The 22,278-nt window shown below is 52.5% G+C and overlaps 4 protein-coding genes across 4 annotated transcripts; 1 reads left to right on the top strand and 3 right to left on the bottom strand.

Moving 5' to 3' along the window:
* Positions 1-340: 340 nt before the first annotated feature.
* On the top strand, positions 341-3,776 carry LAMTOR4 (late endosomal/lysosomal adaptor, MAPK and MTOR activator 4). The gene is made up of 4 exons (XM_081299479.1): positions 341-538; positions 1,014-1,094; positions 2,998-3,115; positions 3,444-3,776. The coding sequence occupies exons 1-4, from the start codon at positions 536-538 to the stop codon at positions 3,539-3,541; spliced, it is 300 nt and encodes a 99-aa protein (XP_081155605.1). The 5' UTR covers positions 341-535; the 3' UTR covers positions 3,542-3,776.
* A 521-nt stretch (positions 3,777-4,297) lies between these two features.
* On the bottom strand, positions 4,298-8,939 carry TRAPPC14 (trafficking protein particle complex subunit 14). The gene is made up of 11 exons (XM_081300334.1): positions 8,302-8,939; positions 8,004-8,099; positions 7,772-7,901; positions 7,519-7,605; positions 7,104-7,224; positions 6,853-7,000; positions 6,463-6,545; positions 6,212-6,375; positions 5,203-5,357; positions 4,825-5,018; positions 4,298-4,725 (listed from the first exon to the last, which is right to left on the bottom strand). The coding sequence occupies exons 1-11, from the start codon at positions 8,710-8,712 to the stop codon at positions 4,572-4,574; spliced, it is 1,743 nt and encodes a 580-aa protein (XP_081156460.1). The 5' UTR covers positions 8,713-8,939; the 3' UTR covers positions 4,298-4,571.
* Positions 8,940-9,187: 248 nt separating this feature from the next.
* On the bottom strand, positions 9,188-15,177 carry GAL3ST4 (galactose-3-O-sulfotransferase 4). The gene is made up of 4 exons (XM_081299012.1): positions 15,093-15,177; positions 13,624-13,936; positions 13,135-13,438; positions 9,188-10,544 (listed from the first exon to the last, which is right to left on the bottom strand). The coding sequence occupies exons 2-4, from the start codon at positions 13,746-13,748 to the stop codon at positions 9,504-9,506; spliced, it is 1,470 nt and encodes a 489-aa protein (XP_081155138.1). The 5' UTR covers positions 13,749-13,936; positions 15,093-15,177; the 3' UTR covers positions 9,188-9,503.
* Positions 15,178-16,339: 1,162 nt separating this feature from the next.
* GPC2 (glypican 2) lies at positions 16,340-21,900 on the bottom strand. The gene is made up of 10 exons (XM_081299102.1): positions 21,677-21,900; positions 20,859-21,017; positions 20,215-20,537; positions 19,227-19,325; positions 18,501-18,657; positions 18,121-18,251; positions 17,827-17,979; positions 17,606-17,745; positions 17,339-17,514; positions 16,340-16,721 (listed from the first exon to the last, which is right to left on the bottom strand). Exons 1-10 carry the CDS (start codon positions 21,840-21,842, stop codon positions 16,462-16,464), a joined length of 1,764 nt encoding a protein of 587 aa, XP_081155228.1. The 5' UTR covers positions 21,843-21,900; the 3' UTR covers positions 16,340-16,461.
* Between the last annotated feature and the right edge of the window lie 378 nt (positions 21,901-22,278).

The following is a 22,278-nucleotide window of genomic DNA, read 5'->3' as shown; positions in this document are numbered from 1 at the left end:
ATCATACGTTCCTCATTAAATCTAGGAACAAAAATCACTTTGGGAACAAATTCCTATTTTAAACACAGAGCAGCCTGGGTTAGGCATATGAATATACTTTAAATAGCTTCCTACACGCATTTTACATTATTTCACTTCAGGCTCTCTCTTTTAAGGTGAAGAAGTCAAACCCAGGAAACGACCTGGTCACTAGTGGGCACTCTAACTCAGTTGAAGCCCTGGGCAGGACTGCTGGAGCAGGCGCACACCCACAGCCCCGCCCACCGGGGCCCTCCCCCTCCTACGACACCCACGCCCTCCGACGTCGAGGGGCGGGAATAATCGACCAATTCGGCGAGTCTCCGGGATGTAATGCTCCGTACTGGCTGATTAAATTTAATGTTTTAGCAACGCTCCAATCCACAGGGTAGAGGCGTGGCTAAAGCCCGGTGGCGTTGGGCTGAGGGAGGAGACCGCCTGCTGGGAACACGTGACCTGGGCCTGGCGCCGGAAGCTACCTATCTAGTGGGGAGCTCCTCCAGCACCTAGGGCTGCGATGGTGAGTGAGGACGCATGCGCGGGAGTACGCGCTGCGGGTTCGGCGCCCACAGTCTTTGGTTGCCCCCTCCTGGGCCGGCGTTCCACCTTTACCTCCCGTCGGTCCCGGGATGGAGAGGGAATGGAGATGGGAGGAGCGGCGGCGGAGCGGGCTGAAGAGGAACCTGTGGGAGGGTGTGCGGGGGCTGGGAGCAGTCTGCGGGTTAGGGGCGGGACACCTGCGACTGGAAAGAGGGGCAGCGCGGAGGGGCGTGTGGGGCAGTGAAGGCCGTCCGGGGCAGCCAAGAGGGGGAATGGAAGGCCCAGGAGATTCCGGGGCAGAGAGGGCAGATGGAAACTCAGGAAGATCAGCATAGGAGGACACAGAAGGGGAAGGGGGTCCGGAAGGGGCCATCGTCAAGAGAAAGACTCGGGTTTGCAGGTGAAGAGGTCCATCTTGCCACTTGCTTCTCACTGCTCGCATCTTTACCCACTAGACTTCTGCACTGACCCAGGGACTGGAGCGAATCCCAGACCAGCTCGGCTACCTGGTGCTGAGTGAAGGTGCAGTGCTGGCGGTGCGTTCTGGGAAAGGGAGGTGACATGACTGGGTAACCCTTTTTAATTGTGCCCAGTTTCACCTAATTTGCCTTCATTTTCGTCCTTTTATCTGGTATCCCCCCGGCATACAGTAAGCTTTTGGTAATTAATCTCTGGAATCTTAGTCTTCTAACTGTTCCAAGGTAAAAGAGGTCTACCAATGTTACAAAGTCATACAACTCATTTCAGGTTGGTTGATAAGAATCAACAATGCCCATATGTTTTCTCCAGTACATCTTTATTCGGAACTTCTTGAAGACATCTTTGTATTTTGTTCTGTAATATTATATAGTGTAGCTCTGTAGAAATATTTGCTCTTTCTGGAGAGACAAGGCTTAAAGTTCAAGGTTGAAAACAGTGCAAGTGTTTTGGATTGCTGAAGGAGTCCAAAAATGAAAGATTCAGCCCTTGGAGTTATAACTTGTGTTATGGGAAGACTTTTTTGGATGCAGAAGTTCAGCTCAACTTAAAGGATGAATGATTGTAAATGGATGGGAAAAAAAGGAAAGTAGTCAGGGCTAGGAACTGGACATATTTACAGGATTGTGACACTGCCTATCTGAATTGATTGTGGGTTGATATTGCAAAGGTTTGTGGGGAAAGGATCTGATTGAAGAGGCCTTGGATTTAATCTTTAGTGTCACAGAAGTTTTGAAAGTTTATACTACAGAAACAGGACCCAGTGATATGGTTGAGCAAGATTGTTGGTTGTATGGAGATGGGCTGGAAGGGAATCTAGGTATGAGACTAGGCTGAAGGCCGTATAGTGCAAGAAGAAATTTTTAGAGAAATCAATATATCCTGGTAATGACTTGATATAGGTACTTTTGTGGGTACTTCTTTTGTAGGAGATACTTCTCCAATCACTAAGACTTTGCACTGAGAAGCCTAGAAGAATGACATGGTACCTAACAAAATCAAGAAAGGAAGTTGACTGGGGAGGGAGGTGGATAAGGGAAAATTTTGTTGGTTCCACTGTAGATAATTGAGTTCAAGGTAGAATAATAGCAGTTAGTAAATATTGCTATGGATTGTTCTAAGGATCTCCCAGTATTATACCTTGTAACCCTTCCAAGTCCACTAGATAGATATTATTGTCCCTAATGTACCGATGAAGAAACTGAGGTAAAAAACATCTGGGTCCAAAGAGAACTAAACTAAACCTATGTACAAGTCCATATCAGAGGTAAGAGAGGAAGTTGAGACAGTCAACAGAAAGAAGTCCAGGACTACTGTCATTATCACTTACCCAAGGAGTAAATAGAGGGAGTAATTCAAGAACAAAAGATGTCTACAATTCAGATTTTACAGACAAGGCAGCAAGTGGGAAGACTGACAAAAGATGAAGCCTTTAACAAGTCACTGTGGATAGGCACCAATCTTGGAGAATGATTTTACCACTAGATAGGGACAAGGAAGGGCATTCAGTTTCAAGGGGTTAGAAGATAGGCCAGACACTGTGGCTGTGGCGCATGCCTGTAATTCCAGTGGCTTGGGAGGTTGAGGCAAGAGGATTGCAAGTTCAAAACTAGCCTCAGAAACTTAGTGAGACCCTGTCTGAAAGTAAAATATAAAAAAGAATTGGGGGTGTGGCTCTGTGGTTAAGTATTCAATACCCCATAGAAGGGGGGGTGGAGGGGAGTATCCAGTAGAGTTGGATGAGTTGCTTGCTGCTCAGTGGAGGAAGCTGGTATTGTAAGGATGAGAAACAGAATGGCATAAGAAGGGAGACTATTATAAAGAGGTTTTAGGTCAGGTTTTCCAAAACTGGGTGACCCCCAGGTATTTGAAAGCACAGAGAGGCAGAGGGCCTATGCCTAGGATTCCTTCCCAATTCTGTAACCTCATTTTCTGCACCCTCCCCTCCCCATTTACTTGCAGTCATCTGGGGATCTTGAGAATGATGAGCAGGCAGCCAGCGCCATCTCTGAGCTCGTCAGTACAGCCTGTGGGTTCCGCCTACATCATGGCATGAGTGTCCCCTTCAAGCGCCTGTCAGGTGAGCCCTAGCCCCAGCCCCCAGTGGTGGGAGTGGGAGATATTTCCAGATGTTTTAGGGAAAGAAACCTTTCTCCTTCTACCACATTCCACCAATTCCTGGGTCTGTGGTTCAGCCACTTCTCTCTCTGGGATTCCCTAGTGTCAGGACTGAGTAAGCAAGAGAAGGAAGATCTCAGAGCAGCCTCTCTTCCAATCTCTCCACCTTGAACTACAGAATTGCTTTGCCTTTCAATCCCAGCCAGCTTGTGACCCTGTAGAGGTTGTTGTACCCACTAACTCTGTGTTCCCTTCCCTCTCCTGGGTGGGGGAAGGTGTTTCCCCTCCAGTGGTCTTTGGAGAACACACACTGCTGGTGACTGTGTCAGGACAGAGGGTGTTTGTGGTGAAGAGGCAGAACCGAGGCCGGGAGCCCATTGATGTCTGAGTTTGCCAGAGAGCCAGGGATGGAGAAATGGACTGGATCCTTTGGCTTCTGTGATGAGACACATGTGTCCTCCACTTCTTGCTTAGCTTGCTGGAACTAGGGTCTTCTGCTTACCCCCCTTTCCACCCACCACCTGAAGAACAGAGGTTTGCGTACTTTATGCTGTGTTAAGGAGAATTTGGGCAAGTGTTTCTTTCTTTTCCCTTCTAATAAACATGAGTCTGATGTTCCTAGACTCAGGATGTGTGTATGGGGGAGGGACTGCATTTGGGTGGTTTATACCTTGTGTCTTCCACCTCCTGGACAGTTGTGTACCTCAGCCCAGGGTAAGTGGGACAGGGCCACTACTGGGCATTCTAAAACTGGGGATTGAAAAAACAAGGACAGGAAGGGAGCTATTTGTGTGCATGCTGAAGGGAATCATCCCGAGCCCCACTGGTCTGCTCTTTCCACCAACACACAAACAACAATCATACAACAGTCATTCTTCTCCCTCCTGAATGGGCATTTAATAGTCTTATTTCAGTTGGAAGCTGTAGTTCGAGAATAAGTTACAGGAACAGACAAAAAAAGATACAACTTAAAGTGCTTCAGGCTGCCAACGTAAACATGAGGGGCAGAGGAGGCCACCTAGTATCTCTCCAACCCCTGAGACAGGAGGGTCATCGTCAGAATCCCTGTACCAACACCACCTTCTAATCTCAGCCCTGCGGGTGGGTGGGAGGGAATGCTGGAGGCAGAAAGGACACAATAGGAATGAGGAAAATACTCTGTAAACTTAGAACAAGGATGAAGGGCTGGGGTGGGGCCAGCCCCCCCACAGGAACTTGGGGAAACACTGTTGGCACTGCAGCCACACCACCCACTTCACAACTTCTGCCCTCATCCATCAGCAGACACAGACAGGCGGCCCTGCTGGGCTTCTTCACCCACGGTAAGAGGTGTCCCAGGGGAGGCACAGTCTGAGAGCGAGGAGCCCTCCAGGGGCTTTGGGTTTCTGTAGTATATGGGGGGGCAGAGCCGCATGGTGCTACTTGACGGGCTCCACCACCAGGACTTTGCACTCGCGCTTGGCAATCTTATCCAGAGAGAGCACAGCCTTGTCCGGGGGCAGGTAGAGAGGGCGGCCAACTGGGGAAGCCACGGGGGGTGTGATGGCCCTGCGCTCCATCACACTTCCTGACCTGGAAGAAGGCAGAGACTGTGGGCTCTGCTCAGCCTCCACCCTGCTCCCTAGTTCCAGCCTCTGCCCAGGCCAATGCCACATCTGCCCCACTTCCTACCTCATGAGGTGGCTTCGGGAAGGCTGTTGGTGGGAGAAGGACTGAGAGCGGCCCAGGCTCGCCTGGTGCCTCTCCACCAAGTCCCGGACAGCAGGGCTGCTGGGGCTGCTCTTGCGAGAGAGGGGCCGGGCCTCAGGAGGAGGGTGGGACACACTGGCAGTGAACTGCAGCTTCAGTTTCATGTGCTGGCTCAGCTAGGTGGGGAGAGATACCTCAGCATTCCAGCTGGCTTCTGGGCCCAGACCTTCCCACTCAACAGATCCAGGTCAGAGCTCATTCCACTCTCCCTCTGCCCAGCCTTCTAGTGCCACCCATTATCCTCCATAGAAGCTAGGGGCTGTGACTGTTCCACCCCAACATCCTGTAGCACTAGCCCACCTCAAAGAGCCCCGTCCTCAGAGCTTGGAAGGCCACACTGAAGGTGAGTGCACTGCCTTTCCGAGAAAAGCCAAGGTTGTTGAGGGGGGTGTGGCAGACGATGGAGTCCAGGGCTGCTTGCATGGCCCGGCGTTCCTCCTCACACAGCTGCTTTCCTGGGGGCAGAAACAGGCACCAGTGAACACTGGACAGTTCCTCAGTTCCCAGAGGCCACCATCAGCATGGTCACATTTGATTTGCAAAGCATTCTATGGAACAAACTGAGGAAATGTTGTCTTTTGCCAAGGGTTAAGGGTAACAGCAGCTATACAGTGTGTGCCGGGTTTTGTTCCAATTAACTCATTAATCTTCATCACAACCCAAAATATTAGGACTGGGTGTGGCGGTACACTATAATCCCAGTGACTTGGGAGGCTAAGGCAGGAAGATTGCAAGTTCAAGGCCAGTCTCGACAATTTAGCAAGAATCTATCTCAAAACAAACAAGAAAAGGACAGGAGGGGCTGAGGTTGTGGCTCAGCAGTAGAGCGCTTGCGTTGCATGTGTGAGGCATTGGATTCGATCCTCAGCACCACATAAATAAGTTAATTATAAAGGTATTGTGTTATGTACAACTAAAAACAATTTTAAAAAAATGACAGGAGATATAGCTCAGTGGTAGAGCGCAGCTAGGTTCAATCCCTAGTACCAAAAAATAAAATAAACATAAAATATTAGGAGTGAAGACCAATGTCCAAAGAGTAATATAACATACCCAAGGTCACACAGCTAGTCAATACCACAGAATGTAGCCTTATTGTCCGTGCCCTTCAAGTCACTGTCCCAATGCCTCTCTAAACTCTATTTGTGATCCTGAGGAGACCACCAGGTACACAGCAAGAGCCACCCACTACAAGTCACCTAGGTGGGGCTGGCACCAGATCTAAGCTGTTCTCACTGGTCTACCTCTTTGAATTCTTCCTTTTCCCTCCCCTCCTATGGAACTAAGTCCAGCCAGGCAGCTGACCCACCAGCCTGTGCATGCTCCGGGGTCCACACAAGCCTCACAGCAAGGAAGTCTTGAAGATTGTTGAGCAGTGTGTAGGTGACAGTGAAGCGCTCATAAGTCCGAACAGGGGACTCACAAGAAGCAGTCATCACAAAGCACGGACGGTCCAGACGGACACTGGGCAGGCTAGGAGCAGTGAGAGAGGGAAGCTAGATGTGGGTCAGGCAGCAGAGGTGAGCAGGATGGTGCCTGGTAGGGGCCCCACACACTGACCGGTAGTGGGTGTAGATGCTCTGGGTGAAGGGCAGCTTTGGGGTGGACCACTGAACCACAGCAATCAAGGGAACTTCTAGGCCCTGCAGGTGAGACACAAACATCAACATCACTTGCATCAGAATTCCCCTCCAGTCTAGTCAAGCCTTTGCCTTCCACTGCCTTTTCTTTTTTTTTTTTTTTTTTTTTTTTTTTTTTTTTTTTTTTTTAAATATTTATTTATTTTTTAGTTCTCGGCGGACACAACATCTTTGTTGGTATGTGGTGCTGAGGATCGAACCCGGGCCGCACGCATGCCAGGCGAGCGCGCTACCACTTGAGCCACATCCCCAGCCCCCCACTGCCTTTTCTTATCCTTTTTCCTCGAACACACCAGCCCTTTATTCTTACCTCCTTGGCTCCTGGAGGGGGCTGCTCACCCCCTCTCAGCTGAAACAGGAAGTTGTGTTCCTCCAGGGCACTAAGAGGGCAGGGGAAGCAGCCAGAGGTACCAGGGAGTCGGCAGAAGGAGCCCATGGAGACTTCCCCAGACTGGTGACTAGTTGAGAAGAGAGGACAAGACATGAACAACTCCCCATGTCAGAGCTCAGCTCCTGCTCCACCCCTGCCACTTCACAGCCCTGCCCTCCACAGGACCTCACCAAACATTGTCCACCAGCAGCACAGAGCCATCAGGCATGACAGGTAGATAACTGGCATTGAAGTTGGGGAGGATTCGGATATCCCAGATGGAGATTTCCTCCTGGGAGGAACTGTTCAGCACTGTTGGAAGTAACCAGTCGGCCTCAGCATAGCCGGACACCTCAAGACCACTAGGTACACAGCAAGAGCCACCCACTATAAGTCACCTACTGTGGTGGGACTGGCACCAGATCTGAGCTGTTCTCACTGATCTACCTCCTTGAATTCTTCCTTTTCCCTCCCCTCCCATGGGGCTAAGTCCAGCCAGGCAGCTGACCCATCAGCCTGTGCATTCCCATCAGCCTGCCCCAAGTAACTATCATCTAATCAATTCTCTTGCTGATACCCAAGACTTGAGCCAGCAGATCTGCTCACCCTTGAGCACGGTCAAGTGTTTTCCAGCCACAGTGAACTGTCGACATTTCAGAACTGGAGGGGGCAGCAGCGTCAGCAGGGTGCTCACTGCAGAAAAGGGAGAGGCAAGAAATGAGGGGCTGGGCCCAGACTTTCCCCCCAAACTCACAGTAATCACTTTCCTCTTTTCCCCCATCAGGCACTTTCCAATATCACCCCTCCACTCTGTACCCCCAAATACTCTGGTTTTTCCCCTCCTGCAGTCTCCTCCCACCTTGGGCCTTGAAAGCACTCTGCTCGCCCCGGAATGTCTCCCCAGGAGATCGGGTCTGCAGCAAGCGCAAGTAGCCTTGATCTCTGACCTCTGGTGCCTCAACCTCCCGTTTCCACACGGTCACTACAATCTGGGTACAGGAGACATTAGACCACGGTCAAGAGGAGAGACATGGCAGGGCCTTGAAAGGGTGTCTGGATTAAGACATCAGCTCCACCCTGGCTCAACCTACCTTGGCCTTAGGTGTCCCTGGGGGCAGTCTATCCAGTGAAACAGTGAGTGGGAAGATGACCTCATCTGTGGACACGATGGGTTCCTCCACAGGCAGCTGGGATTGTGAAAGGGATGAAGAGGTCAGGAGTCAGAGGCGGCCTGCAAAGCTTCCTTTAATTTCCGCAGTAACGGTCCTTCATGCCCTCCCCTCTAACATCTGCCTCCTGCCTTAGGTACCCAGCGTCCATCTCCCAAACTGCATTTGGCACCCAGCAAACTGCTCTCAGCCCTGCGCCGTGTCACCCCAAGTTCCTCACCGTGGTCGCTGCCCCTGAGGTAGCAGGGCCCGGGCCGTGGGTGAGAAGAGGGCTGCAGCCCCGGAACACGCCTCCACCCCCAGGGTCCCCTCCCCCTGGAGGTTCTGGGTCCTGGTCGCTGGTGCCACTGCCCCCTGGTAGCACGCCTCCGGCGCTGACAGAAGCCAGGGCGGCCAGGGCAGTTGCCAGTTCTGCCCAGGCCCCTCGGGAGCTCAAGCCCGGGCCGCCCCCGGCACCAGACCCGGCGCCACCCCGGCAGCGTAGGACCAGCAGGAAGCGGACAGTCTCCCCGAGGTACAGATGGTTACGCCGGGGCAGCGCCCGGTACCGGCCCGGGTCCCCCGCCAGCTCCGCGCGCGGTGGCAGCGGCACGGCCGGGAAGTACATCGAGTAGTCGCACTGGGACTCCATGGGGCGGCGAAGACGGCGCGAACCGGGGCCGGCCGGGGGCTGAGGGGCCGGGACCCAGACCAGCCCCCGCGGGAAGCGAGGGGGTCCGCGGGGCTGGGTCCAGCAGGTCCGACGCCTGAGTGGTGATGCGCGCAGCCGGCCGGCCCCAGACGCCAGCCCGGCCCGGAAACCCGGGCAACGAACCCCGGAACCCAGACCCCGCGGCGCCGGAATCGTGGTGGGGGCTGAATGACTGGTGACAAACCGGAAGCGGAAAGGGAGGGGTGTGGCCTCCGAGGCCCCAAGATCTGTGTGCGCTGCGATCTTGGAGAAGGGGGCGGGGTCGGGGTGCGTTAGGTTGCTGCGAGATGAGTGGGAGACGGCAGAACGGCTTCTTGTGGGGGAAAAAATACTAAAAAATCCCTTCCGATCCCGCTTCTCACTGAACTATCCTCCATACCTCCCGTTTCCGTCCTACATATATCAAGTGGAAGTTTCATATCATTTATTCATTGAACAAACATTTCATAATGAAGTGAACATAACCCAATAACGTTTTCTAGAGAAATGGACATACCATTTCAACTCACCATGCCCTAAACTTTCTGTGGCTCTCTCCATCTTTTACTCCTCCCGGGGACTTTGGAGAGTGCTACGTGGACCTGCCTTGGGGAAGTGGAGAGGGGAGGGAGGCACCGCTGGTTTTCCCAGGCATAGGTCAGAAAACTTGGGGTCTGCGTCAAGGTAAAGTTCCATCCTTTCCCAGGGATGCAGAGATTGCTTCTGGCAGCCCCACTCTCATCACATGTGTCCTAATCTGTAGCTTGATGCCTAGAGGAAAGTAGCCTTGAAGTCTTCAAGGATATTGAGACTGGAGAGGGAAACTGCTTAGCATCCAGCTTGTCCTTGTACTGTAGCTCAGGGGTAGCCAGGCGTTCACACTCCTCCCGGTCTTGAGGGCTCAAACTACTCCGAAGTGCATAGCCCAAAACTTTAGCTGACCCATACTGGAAGGGACGAAACTGACTGTTGGTGATATATTTGGGGTCTAAAGCCTTACCCCCCTGAAGGCAGTGTTTAGCCATAGCCTCTCTGCGAGCCCGAAGCTCAGCCACAGCATGCTTCAGTCGTCTCTGGCCATATTGTTCTATCCGTGCCCAGAGGCTGCGGTTGAAGTGAACATAGAGAGCCCAGTCCAGGTTGTTCCAGGCTCTGGCCCGAGCGGTCAGCTGCTGATCCTCAGCAGTTAGTCCACCAGTGCCAGCAGCCCTGAGGCCCTGCTCACTTCCAGCCTGAGCATTGTGCATGAAACCCACCACATCATCCAGACCCCAGCACAAGGCATCTGCCAGCAGAACCAGTGATTCATCAAAGTACTCAGCCACCATGACCAGGTCAAAAACAGAGTCCAGCCAGGCCAGGCCCCACTGAATGAAGGATGAGGACCCCAACTTGAAGGAGGTAGGGCTGACTGCCTGGCTGTGACCATCAGCAACAGTGGAAACAGGCTGCAAGAGAGCATTGGGATCTAGGATTTGGGCTCGAGGGCCAGTGCCAGAAGGCAAAACATGCCCCTGATGGGAGTCAGGGTCTTCGGGATTCCCTCTATTGATCCTCTTCTCTGGAGGGAAGGGCAGGCCAAAGTCAAACCATAGCAAATTACGAGCATAGTAGTCCCCACGGCCTCCAGGTCGGTAGAAGGCTCGAGGGTTGGCCAGGAAGGCAGCCAAAGATGGTGCCTTGCGGAAGGCTGATGAGGTGGATTTATAGTAGGAGAAGGCAGAGCGGGCCAGAGCCGCCGGGTCTCGAACAATGGAAAAGAAGAAACTATCAGAAGGCATTACCTGAAGTACCTGCAGAGGAGAGAAGACACACATAGAAAAAAAAAAAACTGAGCCTGGGGGAAAGTAGGCACCAGCCAAAGCCCTACTGATCCCACAACCTCCCCACAGCTCTGCTGGGGACCACCAGCTTCCCTCACTAGCTGCATGACCTTTACTTCACATCTCTAAGTCTCAGTTTGCTCATCTACAGAATGGGGATAATTATAGGTTCCCAGGTGATTATAGAGGATAAAGGATATAAAAGGAACGAAAAAACCTGGAGGCAGGCGAGCATCACACGCCCGTAATCCCAGCCACTTGGGAGGCTGAGGCAGGAGGGTCACAAGTTCAGGTCAACCTCAACAACTTAGTGAAATCCTAAATAAATAAATTAATTAATTAAAGACCTGGGGAAGTAGCTCAGTAGTAAAGTACCCCAGGGTTCAACACTCAGTACCACCAAAAAAAATTTATATATATATGAATGAAAGAAAAAGAACTGGAATATGCAAAGTTCATAGAGTATTAATTTCCTTGGGGCTTTCTGACTGCCCTGGTGGTAAAATCTCTAGGAAACAAACTTTGTGCTCACTTCTTCAACAAAAATCTATTGAGTGCCTCCTCTGGGACTCTAGGTCTCAGTTCCAAGAAAGGGAGTGGTCTTAGGCCGCCCGAGGAGGGAGGTGGAATGTGTCTGAGAGCAGAGAATGAAAAGGGGTGATAGAGATGATGCTGTAGGGCAGCCCAGGGTAGCAACACTTCAGAGTCTCCTGGACACCTTGGAGAGCAAAACACAGGCCTGGACTTGGACTCTGGGGAGCCCTGGCCTCTTGGTAAGGTGTTGCCCCAAGGGCTGGGACACATGATTCCACATCTGAACAAGGACAGTGGAAATCAGGCTGGATCATACCCTTACATAGCTCTTCAGGCTGATCCACATCAGAATCTAGCTCCTGGACTCTCTGAGGATTTCTGTCTCTGAAAAGGACTTTCATCGTTGAATCTGACCTCTCTGTGTCTTGATGTTCTCTGACCTGCTCCAGAGGCATGCCTGAAGGGCAGAGCCTTTGTCTCTTTGAACTGTCTCTTTGAAGGCAGAAGGGAACAGTGAAGAGAACATTCTGGCATCAGATGGACCTGGAATAAAATCCCAGTTCTGCCATTTACTAATTGTGTGACTTTGGGGCAGATGAATAAGCTTCTCAACAGCCTTTATTTCTCTACCTATAAATCTGGGTTAAACAGCTACCTGGGAGAATGTGGACATGTCTATAACATGGCAGGTATTGGATGAATGGTGGTGACAAGGAACCATCCTAACCACTAAAGAAACTTACCTCAAAATTCACTGCCATTGCCTCACACCCAACAGGAGCCCCTTGCTGCCTACCAGACCACCCTCACACTCCTCCAGCTTCAACAAAGGGACTTTGTAACCCCCACTGAAGTTCTGCTATCTACACACACTACACATACCTCTCTGGCACAGCTGTGTGCATGCTCACACGCACATCAACAGCCACATGTTTGTTGATCCTCTGCTCCAAGAGTGGTGGGTGCGCTCGCTACTGTCTCAAAGCCATGTCCACTCCATCCTTTAATCCTGCTTCTCTAACAAACCCCACTCCATTTGATAAATAGACTCCCTACAATTCCAAATACAAAAACACATCCAGGTCCTCAGAAGGAGCCTCTACCTCAGAGTAAAAAGACCTGAGTTCAAATTCTAGTTTTGCCAATTTATGTTAATGGAGGTCACTTAGCCCACTGAGACTCAATCTCCATTTCTGTGTAATACTTTTGTACTTCCTTCACGGCAAGGCGATGGTAAGATCAATATCCAGCACTCAGTAAGTATTCTACGAAGGGGGGCTGGGGATGTGGCTCAAGTGGTAGCGCGCTTGCCTAGCATGCGTGAGGCACTGGGTTCGATTCTCAGCACCACATAAAAATAAAATAAAGATATCATGTCCACCTAAAACTAAAAAATAAATATTTTTTTAAAAAGTATTCTATGAAGGGTAGTTCCTTCCCTATATGCTTTCATTTGCATGTTGATTGTCTTTCTACAAGAGTTCTTGGGTCCTTGTGTGTTTCCATTTGTCTCCCCCATAAGGACTAAAGTCCCAAGGGTCAGCACTGAACTTCTGTCCAACTATTCTGCCATGCTCAGCCAAGAGCTTGACATAGAGCTGACATAAAAATCTCAAAGTGTGGCAGCTGGTGTGAGGGAAGCGAAAGAAAGATGAGTCAGAAGGTCCTAATGGCAGAGCAAGGTCCCTGGTAATAATAGTGAACACTGTGAAGGGCAAGGGACACCTGGAGGGAGTGCATCCAAGTACATCCAAGTTGGCAGGACACTGACACCAGGGGAATAAGTTAGTCAAGGAAGGAGACTGAAGTAAACCCCCAGATGGGAGAGGGGAACGCTGTGCACCCAGAAAATCCAGGGGAAAGAACACCTGCAGAGAAGAACAGGAAATCCCACCTTTGTGGCCTCCATGTCCACTTGTGGGTAAGGTGATGCCTGGAGATCCCCAGACCCTCCCCTGGAGGTCTTGGCCGCAACCCTAAATCCATCTCTTTTTGGCCCCACCCCTCACCCCCCTGAACCCCTCACCTCTTTCAGGTTGAATCTCATGTGATGACAGAGGATATGGAAGGGGGGCTGGGTGCCCCCACCCTGAGGATGGTAGCCTTTGACCTGAGAGGCCCGGAAAAGCCTTGGGTAGCCGAACTGGTAGCGGGTGGGGAGGGCGAAGCGCAACCCATGCCGGTCCCCGTAGCGATGAAGCAGGCTCAGCACAGAGCTGCTCCCGGATTTATGTGTCTTCAGGAACACAAGTCGCTGCCGGGGTAGGCAGGATGGAACAGCTGATCCCAGGGAGGTGGTCCAGGACTGTCTGAGCTGCAGCCTGGGTAACCTGGGAAGAGATGGGTAGGGAAGTATCCTATCCTTCACCAGCAAATGGAGCCACTGTCTTCTTGTGAAGAAAAAACAGAGGGTATAGAGGCTCCCCTAAGTCCCCAGGAGTCACAGCCCCAGGTTAGAGGAGGAAGAACAAGTGGGAAGGCATCTACTGGGAGATGGGACAAGATGAGGACTCACCTCCTCTGGAAGGCCCCCCCCAAGAGCTGGAGGCCAAATCCGATGGTCATGAAGACTCCCAGAGCCACCCCCAGGCTCCGAGGCCCCCAAAGTCGCATGGTCCTGGCAGGAGACGAAGGACCCATGTGGCACAGGGAAAGGGGACTCTAGACAGGGACAAAGCCAGGGCCAGGAGCACAAGCAGAGACAGCTTGAGATAGCCGTGCAGCCGCGGAAGGTGCCGTTTGGAGATCGGGGGGTCATTCCCCAGGCCTGCTCCCAGCCCTGGTTGAGTCTGCCCCCTGAGTTAGCAGATTTTTGCCTCTGTCAGCGTCTAGAAGGGAAATGAGGGGGAAGGAGGGGAGTCTAAGAAGATGGCTAGAAACTTCTCTCCTGCTGCTGCTGCTACTGAGACCTAGTTTAGGAAAGGGGAGCAGTAGGGGTGCTCTGTACACCAGATCCTTGTAGGTGGTCCCTCAACTATTCCTTCTGCTGCCAGCCTGTTGCTTGTCTCCAGTTCCCCCAAATCCCATACTCAGTTTTCCCGGAGCCTCAGGGATTTCAAACTGAAGGAGAGAAAGGCAGAGCCCTTATTATGAATGAAGCAGCCAGTGAGAGAGATCAGACCAATTTGCTCATTATGACAGGTCAGGTCACTGCTGGGTCCCTGACTTCCTTCTGAGCCCCTCTGCTGGTTAAAAATGGGGATCAAGAGCTCCCTTCTGTGGCTAGGAGGGGAATGGAGGAGGCAATCAGGAGGAGGGGAGGATGGACTTCCAGGAGTGACTTTGTAACTAGTATGGGCTGCTGTTTCCTAAATGCAAGCTGCTTGTCTCCCCACTGTCCCAGCACAAGACAGACCCCAGTGTACGTGTGGGGCTGGGGGAGATGTGGCGTTATGCATGAAACCCACAAGACCCCTGGGCACACATTCCCATCCCACTCTCTAACCACGATGGTGCACCAGGAGCAGGTACTGAGAGGACGGAGCCAGAGAGAGGTGGAAAGACACAGAGACAGAGACAGACATTGACCTTGGAAACGAGATGGAGAAAGCCATATGGAGCTGCTGCCTGCCTTCCCAGGCCCAGTTTCCTAATTAACTGGGAGTCTGGCTCCACCCGCTTCAGATTACAACCAGTAATCTCGGCCCCTCTAACAAGCCTGGACAGCCCCCTTCCAGAGGGGATAGGGGTGACCCCAGCCAGAGAGAACCCACACTTGCTACCCAGAGACCTGCCCCCTCTGGCATCGCCCTCAAGATCCCGCTTTGACTCCTCTGTCACAGCTTTTCACTTCCATCTATCTTTATCTCTTCCCATTACCCTTGATTCCAGCCCTCTGTTCCCTCCAGCTTTTGGAGACTGCTCGGTATGTCACCAGTCCTTTGTTGGTGTCCTCTGAGGTTGTCTCTGTGAACCCTAGGGTCCTCCCATAAATTCAAGGGGTCCCTCCACTGGCCCCAGCCTCGGTTTCACTCGTCCACTCACCAAGGCCCGAAGGGGAGCTGCGGGGAAACCGGGTCCGGCCCTCCCGCCTGCCCCAGCCACCGCCCGGCTTCTCACTCAGCTCAACTTTCCTTGCAAACTTTCTCAGTGCCCAGGCTCCTCCCCTCCCCTCCCTTTGTCCCGCCAGTCCAAGCAGCTGCTCCAGCTTTGATCGCTGATGCTGTCTCTGGCCTTTTCCCTCCCTGCACATTTCCCTCTGGTTAGGGCACCCAGACTGCCCGTGGAAGAAACTTTCACCCTCCTTTCACTTATATCAATTATATCTTTATCTCTCAGCTTTCTACAGAACAAAAGATTCATTCAGGTGAAAGAAAGAAAAGAAGGATGAAAGAAAGAAAGGGAGGAGAGTTGAAAGCAAACACTGTCAGGGAGGTGACGAGGTAGAGGTTGACACCCAGACAATGAGGGCCCCCACCCTGAGAGCAGGGGCCAGTGGTGTGGTAATATTAATCATGCCTCGCCTTCAAAGAGAATTGCACAGGGCCAAGGTGTTTCCTCGCAGTTGTTTGGGCTCCATATTTCTCCCAGTTTTACAGATGAAGATGCTCAGACTTAGAAACCTGGAGACAGGGGGCCATTCCCCAGACCTGCTCCCAGGAGACAGATTCCAAGAGAGGTAAGAAACAGGCAGAAACTGAGCCAGTCAAGATACCCTGAAGCCTTTGTTTGGAGCCAGAGCTCAGGAGGAATGCTAAACACAGAGAAAGGCACACAAAGGGTCCAGTAAATTGTCATTTATTTGTAGATAAACAGTCAAACACTGAAACATGAAATGGGACCTTGTGAAGGAAGTGGATGGTAGAGATCAAGCAATGAGCACCACCCCCCCGTTTTGTATTTTACTTTTTAAAAAAATGACATTTAAAAAACTCAACAGAACTCAGGCCCATAGAGCCTCACAGCCTACTCACACACACCAACCCCCAGCCCTACATCCCATCAGCACCCAGCATTGTCCATTTCTAAGACCAGGTGCCCCCCACCCTCTTAGTACCACCCCTCCCCACTTTCAACTTCTTCCAACTCCATCCCCCAATGGCAACTCTAAACCCCCCCCCTTTCACCCTTATCGCTCTTGTGGAGGGGGTGCTGATCACCAGCCCTAGCCTTAGAGGACAGCAATCACACTTCTTTCCTAAATAAATACCCCCATTACCAAATGAAAAAATAAATACTGTGAACACCCACCCACCCCCAGCCCACCAATGGGAATCTCCTGGATTCGGGGCCCCAGCCATTCACCTGCAAAGTCCCTTTTCTACTCTCTCAGTAGCCCCCTTCGACTCCTCCCCAGGCCCAGCTGAGGGGAAAGGGCCATGAACCCTTCTGATGCTAGGGCACCCCTCCCCTGTTATCGAGGTCCAAGCATGGCCAGGGCTGAGGGGAAGAGAATGAGGACCGGTGAGTTGTGAAGACCAACAGACATCCCCCCACTCCTGCTCCTGTCCTGGTTGAATCGGGGACCACCTCTTCCTCTGCCCCCACTGCTGCTGTCCCTTCGAGGAGGGTGATGTGGCCTTGGAGGCCAGGCAGCAGGGGCCACAGGTGCAGTTCCAGCCTTCCAGTCATCTGCATAATGGAATCCCCCTCCAGAGCCACTGGCATCCTCTTCTGCAGGGAGGATGAGGGACAGAGACAGATGGGGTGGGAAAGAGAGTTGGAGAGAGATCAAAAGAGGAGGAAAAGAAATCAAGATTAATACAGAGATAGAGACACCGGTAAAACACAGTGACAGGAAGGCAGCAGAAGAAAAAGCAAGATCAGCAGACATGGGGATGAGAGAAGATGATGGAAGATGGGAAGAGACAATGCAACAGGGACAGAAAAAAGGGACAGAGGATAAACAGGAAAGAGAAAAACAGAAGTACACAAAAGCAGGGAGCAGACGGGAAGAGAGGTGGGGAGGAGCCAGACAGACAGGAGAGGGGAAAAAAATGAATGTGTCTTGCTTCCCCTTCTGGAAAATTCCAACTTGTGGTGCCCACCCACTGTCACCTCCACCCTTCTCCAGCAACTCTTTGCCCTTTATTAAAAACATCCCCCATTATTCTGCATTTCTGTGTCTCCCACTACACCATAAACTCAAGGATGATGACCCACTTATTGGTCTTTTACCCCTCTCTATCTGTGATGTAAGTGCCCAATAAAGAAATGAATGAGAACTAAGAGATGCGAGGTGGGACCGCGGGCAGTGGGCGGAGCTCGCGGACAGAGGTGGCGGGTCTCACCAGCGTCTTGCATGTCCAGGTCTTGTCCAAGCGCCGCCGCCCGCATCCTGGCGGTGGCAGAGCGGAGCAGCAGCCGGCGACGCCGCGTCGGGACGTCGGGCCCCGAGGTATCCAACCCCAACTCCGGGTTGTGGGTCTGATCGGTCCGGGGACCCACCACCACCGGCAACTGGTACCTGCGAGTACAGAAGCCGCGAAAACTCCCGTGAGAGCCCTCGTGCAGCCCTCCGCCCGCCACCGCTGCCACCGCCGCCACCCAGCTCTCACCGGCCTCGCCCAGTCCCGGTCCAGCAGGGCGCCGTCTCCTGCGAGATATCTGCCGCCATGCGCGAGTCCCCACACACCGTCAGGGGCAGCCCGACCCAGAAGCCCCGCAGCCGGTTCAGACGCTCTCGGAGCTCCCACACCTGCGCAAGCAAGTGGCCACATGCCGAGCGGCAGCGCCCCCCCCCCCAGGGCGCCCCCTCCGCCCCGCCCCGGTCACTCACCAGCCGGTGCAGATTGGTGCCCGCTGCCGTCGTGGGCCGCTCCTCCTCTGGTGCCACCCTCCACGGCCATGGTCGACCTGCCTCTTCCAGGGGCGCGGGCGCTCGGCGGTTGCGGGCTGAAATCAGGTGCGGGGTCCCGCATTCCTGAAACACCTGCGCACAAGAGAGCTCTACACAGTCATCCCCCTGTGAACCCACACTGTCCCCGTTCGGACCCAAAGCCTCCCCAGATGCCCATAATCTATTATCACTCTCCCCAGCCAAGGCCTCATTTCCACTCTTTCCTCCTCATACCTTGGCTGACACCCTCATACTGTTTTCCTGCAGATACATCAAACCCTCTGAGATCTTCACCCCAATGGACTCGGCAGCCAGCTCAAAGGAAAAAGGCCCCTGGAGCTTATCAGCCAGGAACAGGAGACCATCTTGAAGGAGGGGAGAAAGAGAAAAGAGGTGCAAGGGGGTGTACAGTGAACTAGGATGTTCCCACAATCTTTACGGGGGCTTCAGAGGGAAGCAGAAAAGAGTTGGGGCATTCACATGAGAAGGCCCCCGTCTTTCCCTTCCTCAGTAGGGCTTTAGACCCCCTCTCCAGATCCTCCCACCCACCCTTACATAGTCTCCAGCCCTCCTCCAGGTCCTCCTCTTTCCCAGGCTTTTTTGAATCCCCTCACCCAAATAGTTGCCCCAGTCTGGCTCTAGTCCTCTGTTGCTCAGACAGCCACTGGCCACGTTGAGGCAGAAGCCCCGGCAGGGCATAAGTGAGGGGACTCCCCGGCAAAGGGGGCAGCCAATTAGACGCATCAGAGCTTTCTTGCAGTCTTCAGATACCTGCACCTTGGGGCAGAGAACCAGACTCTGTCATCCACAAACACCTTGGCTGCTCTCAGTCAAATCTGACACTGAGCACAAAGAAGTCAATACTTGGTCCCATCTCCCTAAGTTACAGAACAATAAGTTGCTGCATATGAGGTACAGGGCTGTTGACCCCATGTTATAGAAGGTGAGACCAAAGGATTGCCAAGCTGGGGAGGGAGATTCCTAAGGGCCAATTCACAGATCCTCCTCTGTGGGAGGTGTATTACTATTGTGGGGGTAGGTCTGAGGAAAGACCCAAGGACTAGAGTGAGTCCATGATGATTCGAGAGGGAAGAGGCAGGAGGTAAGGTTGGGAGGTTAGAAGAGGATAGGTAGTGGAGAGAGGGCTTCAGCAGGGAAAGGGGAGTCAGTCATGGAGACCCAGTACTCCAATCTTTGACTCCCTCCTTTCTGATTTACCCAAGGATGCCAGCGCCTAAAGGCTGATAGGGGAAGGCCTCAGGCCTCTACTACCAGTTGATGCCTGTCTTCCTCAAGGGCTCTCTCCCACTTCTGCCTCCCCCTCCCTGGTCCCTGCCCACACTCAAGCCCCTTCTAACCTTAAGTGATTCATCAACCACGTTTTTTCCAGTCTCCAGGCCCTGGACAAAGGCCCGAGCAGCCACCAGGGCCCGAGTTATCTGAGGGAAGGGAAAGAAGGTGAGAAAACTCCACAAAGTTGTCATAGGTCAGTTGAGACTGGGGCCAAAGAATGAGCAGTGGGGTTATCTTGGGGTGGGTAGTGTGTTGGGTGGTACAGAGAGGCAGGTTCAAGAGATCCAAAGGAATTAAAGTCTAGAGGGATCAAGGGAACTGGATCAAGTGTTCCACAGGCTGTGTATCAGAACACTGAATTTGAAGCTAGAAGATCAGGGTGTGAGACACAGCTCCACCGTACTACTACTGGATGTGAGACCTGAACCTTGGTTTTCTCATTTGTAAAACAGGGATACTATTATTTATATCAAAGAATTAAGACAATTGAATAAAACAACATATGTCAAAAGGCTTCTTGATTATTGCATGCCTTGTACATGTTCAGTTGAACCAGAGGAAATCAAGATGTTAGGATTTGGGGAAACTTGGCAGAAAGGTGGCTGGGGCTGAGAGCAGGTTAGTGTTTGTAATAAAACCAGGGTAAAGAATGGGAGTGGGGGGACTGGGATTGTGGCTCAGCAGTAGAGCGCTCGCCTAGCACAGGCAGGATCCGGGTTCAATCCTCAGCACCACATAAAAATAAAGACATTGTGTTGTGTCCATCTACACCTAAAAAATAAATATTAAAAAAAAAAGAATGGGGGTGGGGATCCAATTAAAGGAGACTAATGAGCACTGGATTAAGCACCTCAGGTGACTGAAGCTTGAGATAGGGACCACCAGGTCAGAGTTGGCTGAGACACAAAATGGGGAAATCATGAGATCAGGGGTAACCTCCTTTTTGAGAGGGTCATTTGTTTGGATCTGAGTGGCACACAGTTCAGAGGTCACTAGGTTAGCGGTGGCTGAAGCTCAGGCCTCCAGACCCCTCACCTGTAGGCGGAGGCGGCGGGGCGAGTCCCCAAAGGGCTGCAGAGAGTTATCAGTAGTTGAGGCGAGGTGTGTGAGGCAGAGCAGGAAGTCAGGGGGGAAGCTGTACTGCGGGTGCATCAGGGGGAATGCTCTCTCCAGAAGCTGTGCCCAGAAATCCACCAAGGTGTCCTCTAACCCCTCACCAGACTTCTCATAGTAGTCCCACAGGCGAGAGAACAGGCTGTTGAAGATGAGGGCGTGCTGGGAATACAGGCGGCCATAGGAGTGCGAGAAGAACTGGGCCAAGGATTGGTGGGATACAGAGAGCATCTCCCGAAAAAACTCTAGCAAAGGCAGGGAGCAAGGGCAGAGGGTGGTGAGGACAGAGAAGGGAAGAGCAGTGAAAGGGCAGAGGTAGGACAGGATGGGGATGGGGAGAGAAGAGAAAAGTGAATTAGAAACTGAGCAATTCTCGAAGACCTGGGCAGACTGGGAATGAGGGAAAGCAGGTCCTGGCAAGAGTTTGGGATGGGGACTGGGGATAAGCAGGGCTGGGCTGGGGTGGAATATCTTAGGTTAAAGTAGAGAAAGGGGACAGGAAGCTTGCTGGGGTCACAAGCATAGAGGAGAGGTGTGAAGTGCATTTGGGGACCCCACATCCTCACCATTAAACTTTCTGTGCCGGGCAGCCAGTGTGTGAACAAGGAAAGAGCCACTATCTTCCACTAGGTTTTGGAAGGTGGCCTCAGTATCACTGATGAGCTTCTGTTCTGTCTCACTGGAACAGCAGGTGTACTCCTGGGGACAGATCTGGAGGTGCTCACCTGGGCAGAGGAAATGGGGAGAAATAGTGGCAAGGGATATTATGAAACTCCGTCCATCTCCCACCTATCTCTGGGGCTATTCTTTCTCTCTCACCTGTCTGGTCTCTATTGTTTGCCTCCTCCTCCCCACCTGACCCCTCTTTATTGTCTCCTCACCCATCCCAAATCTATTCCCATTAGTCATGGGATCTCTTTGCTGACCCAGGACCCAATTAGTGACCAGTGTCCTTAGGTGACCCTCCCCAATAGGCACACCTGGACCTCAAGGAACTTGCAGGGTAGCTTCCATAGGATGTGCAAGGGTGGGTTGTGCAAGAATGGGATGTGCAAGTGTTGTTACTTGGTAAGCAAGGAAGTCTTATCACAGAAAGGTCTCTAGAAATAGTGAAGGGAACCTCACTGCGAAGAAAGACACTTGGGGAGGGGTGCTTAATTACCAGAGAGAGATTCCCGTGGTGGGGGTGGAGTAAGAGCTATTATGTGAGCAGGAGGTTTATTGTGATCGTAGAAAAGAAGTTATAGGAGGAAGAGAGATTTTTATGGGATGAAAAGATTATCATAACGTTCACTTTGAAAAGGAAAAGAGTTATTGTGAGATGGGAAGGGTCTGCCACCGCCCCTCACCCCGCTATTCTCTAGTCATCCTGTTTTCTACTCACCTGAGATCATGGAAGGAGGGATTAGGTTTAAGCTATATCCCCGGGCCCCCAGCACCTGCCGGGTCTCTGCACAACTCCGGGCGACTTTTGCCTCGCTCCCGGGTCCCGGTCCGGGACCCGGACACAGAGGCAGCAGCAGAAGCAGGAGAGGTCGCAGCACGGACATAGTTGTAGCCTCCCTGGGACGTCTAAGAAGGAAAGAAGAGCCGCCCCAACTCCAGAATCTGGCTTTTGGCCGCAGGACCGCTCCACCAGCCAGAGAAAGAGCACGACCCCAGACAACTGAAAACTGGGCACGATAGCTGGACCAAGCAGCATCTGCCGAGACAATGGGAGCCCGGAGCCGGACAGGGGCGGGGCCCTAGGCGGGGCCCCGCCAATGATAATAAGAAGCTGGCCTCGGGGGCGGGGTCAAGAGAGAAATTAAGCCAATGTACTGGGGAAGCTCGGCAGGAGGCGGGACGCGGCCACGCGAAGGCTGTTAGCGAGGTGGGGGCGTGGTCCTTCTTGGGGGCGTGGCGATTCGGTTCGGAAGGCGGGGCCTGGGTGGAATCCAGCGTTCTGCATTCCAGAAGCCTCATGGAAGGGGTGGCTTCATCCAC

The sequence above is a fragment of the Spermophilus citellus genome (genome assembly GCF_964194105.1).
Source record: "Spermophilus citellus genome assembly, chromosome: 6".
Classification (NCBI taxonomy): domain Eukaryota; kingdom Metazoa; phylum Chordata; class Mammalia; order Rodentia; family Sciuridae; genus Spermophilus; species Spermophilus citellus.
This window is presented reverse-complemented; position numbering and strand designations above follow the sequence as displayed.

What these genes read in the sequence shown, in the direction of transcription:
- GPC2 (XM_081299102.1), bottom strand. Translation starts at nt 21,842, where the DNA reads ATGTCCGTGCTGCGACCTCTCCTGCTTCTGCTGCTGCCTCTGTGTCCG. An exon ending in AGACTGGGGCAACTATTTGG is followed by an intron (nt 18,252 to 18,500) that starts GTGAGGGGATTC and finishes CCCTCCTTCAAG; the next exon opens with ATGGTCTCCTGTTCCTGGCT. An exon ending in GTATGAGGGTGTCAGCCAAG is followed by an intron (nt 17,980 to 18,120) that starts GTATGAGGAGGA and finishes TCTTGTGCGCAG; the next exon opens with GTGTTTCAGGAATGCGGGAC.
- GAL3ST4 (XM_081299012.1), bottom strand. Translation starts at nt 13,748, where the DNA reads ATGGGTCCTTCGTCTCCTGCCAGGACCATGCGACTTTGGGGGCCTCGG. An exon ending in GGGGGGGCCTTCCAGAGGAG is followed by an intron (nt 13,439 to 13,623) that starts GTGAGTCCTCAT and finishes ATCTCTTCCCAG; the next exon opens with GTTACCCAGGCTGCAGCTCA. An exon ending in TGAGATTCAACCTGAAAGAG is followed by an intron (nt 10,545 to 13,134) that starts GTGAGGGGTTCA and finishes TCTCCTCTGCAG; the next exon opens with GTACTTCAGGTAATGCCTTC.
- LAMTOR4 (XM_081299479.1), top strand. An exon ending in GTGAAGGTGCAGTGCTGGCG is followed by an intron (nt 1,095 to 2,997) that starts GTGCGTTCTGGG and finishes ATTTACTTGCAG; the next exon opens with TCATCTGGGGATCTTGAGAA. An exon ending in CCCCTTCAAGCGCCTGTCAG is followed by an intron (nt 3,116 to 3,443) that starts GTGAGCCCTAGC and finishes TTTCCCCTCCAG; the next exon opens with TGGTCTTTGGAGAACACACA.
- TRAPPC14 (XM_081300334.1), bottom strand. Translation starts at nt 8,712, where the DNA reads ATGGAGTCCCAGTGCGACTACTCGATGTACTTCCCGGCCGTGCCGCTG. An exon ending in CTGCTGGTGGACAATGTTTG is followed by an intron (nt 7,001 to 7,103) that starts GTGAGGTCCTGT and finishes CTTCTCAACTAG; the next exon opens with TCACCAGTCTGGGGAAGTCT. An exon ending in TGAGGACGGGGCTCTTTGAG is followed by an intron (nt 5,019 to 5,202) that starts GTGGGCTAGTGC and finishes CTCCCCACCTAG; the next exon opens with CTGAGCCAGCACATGAAACT.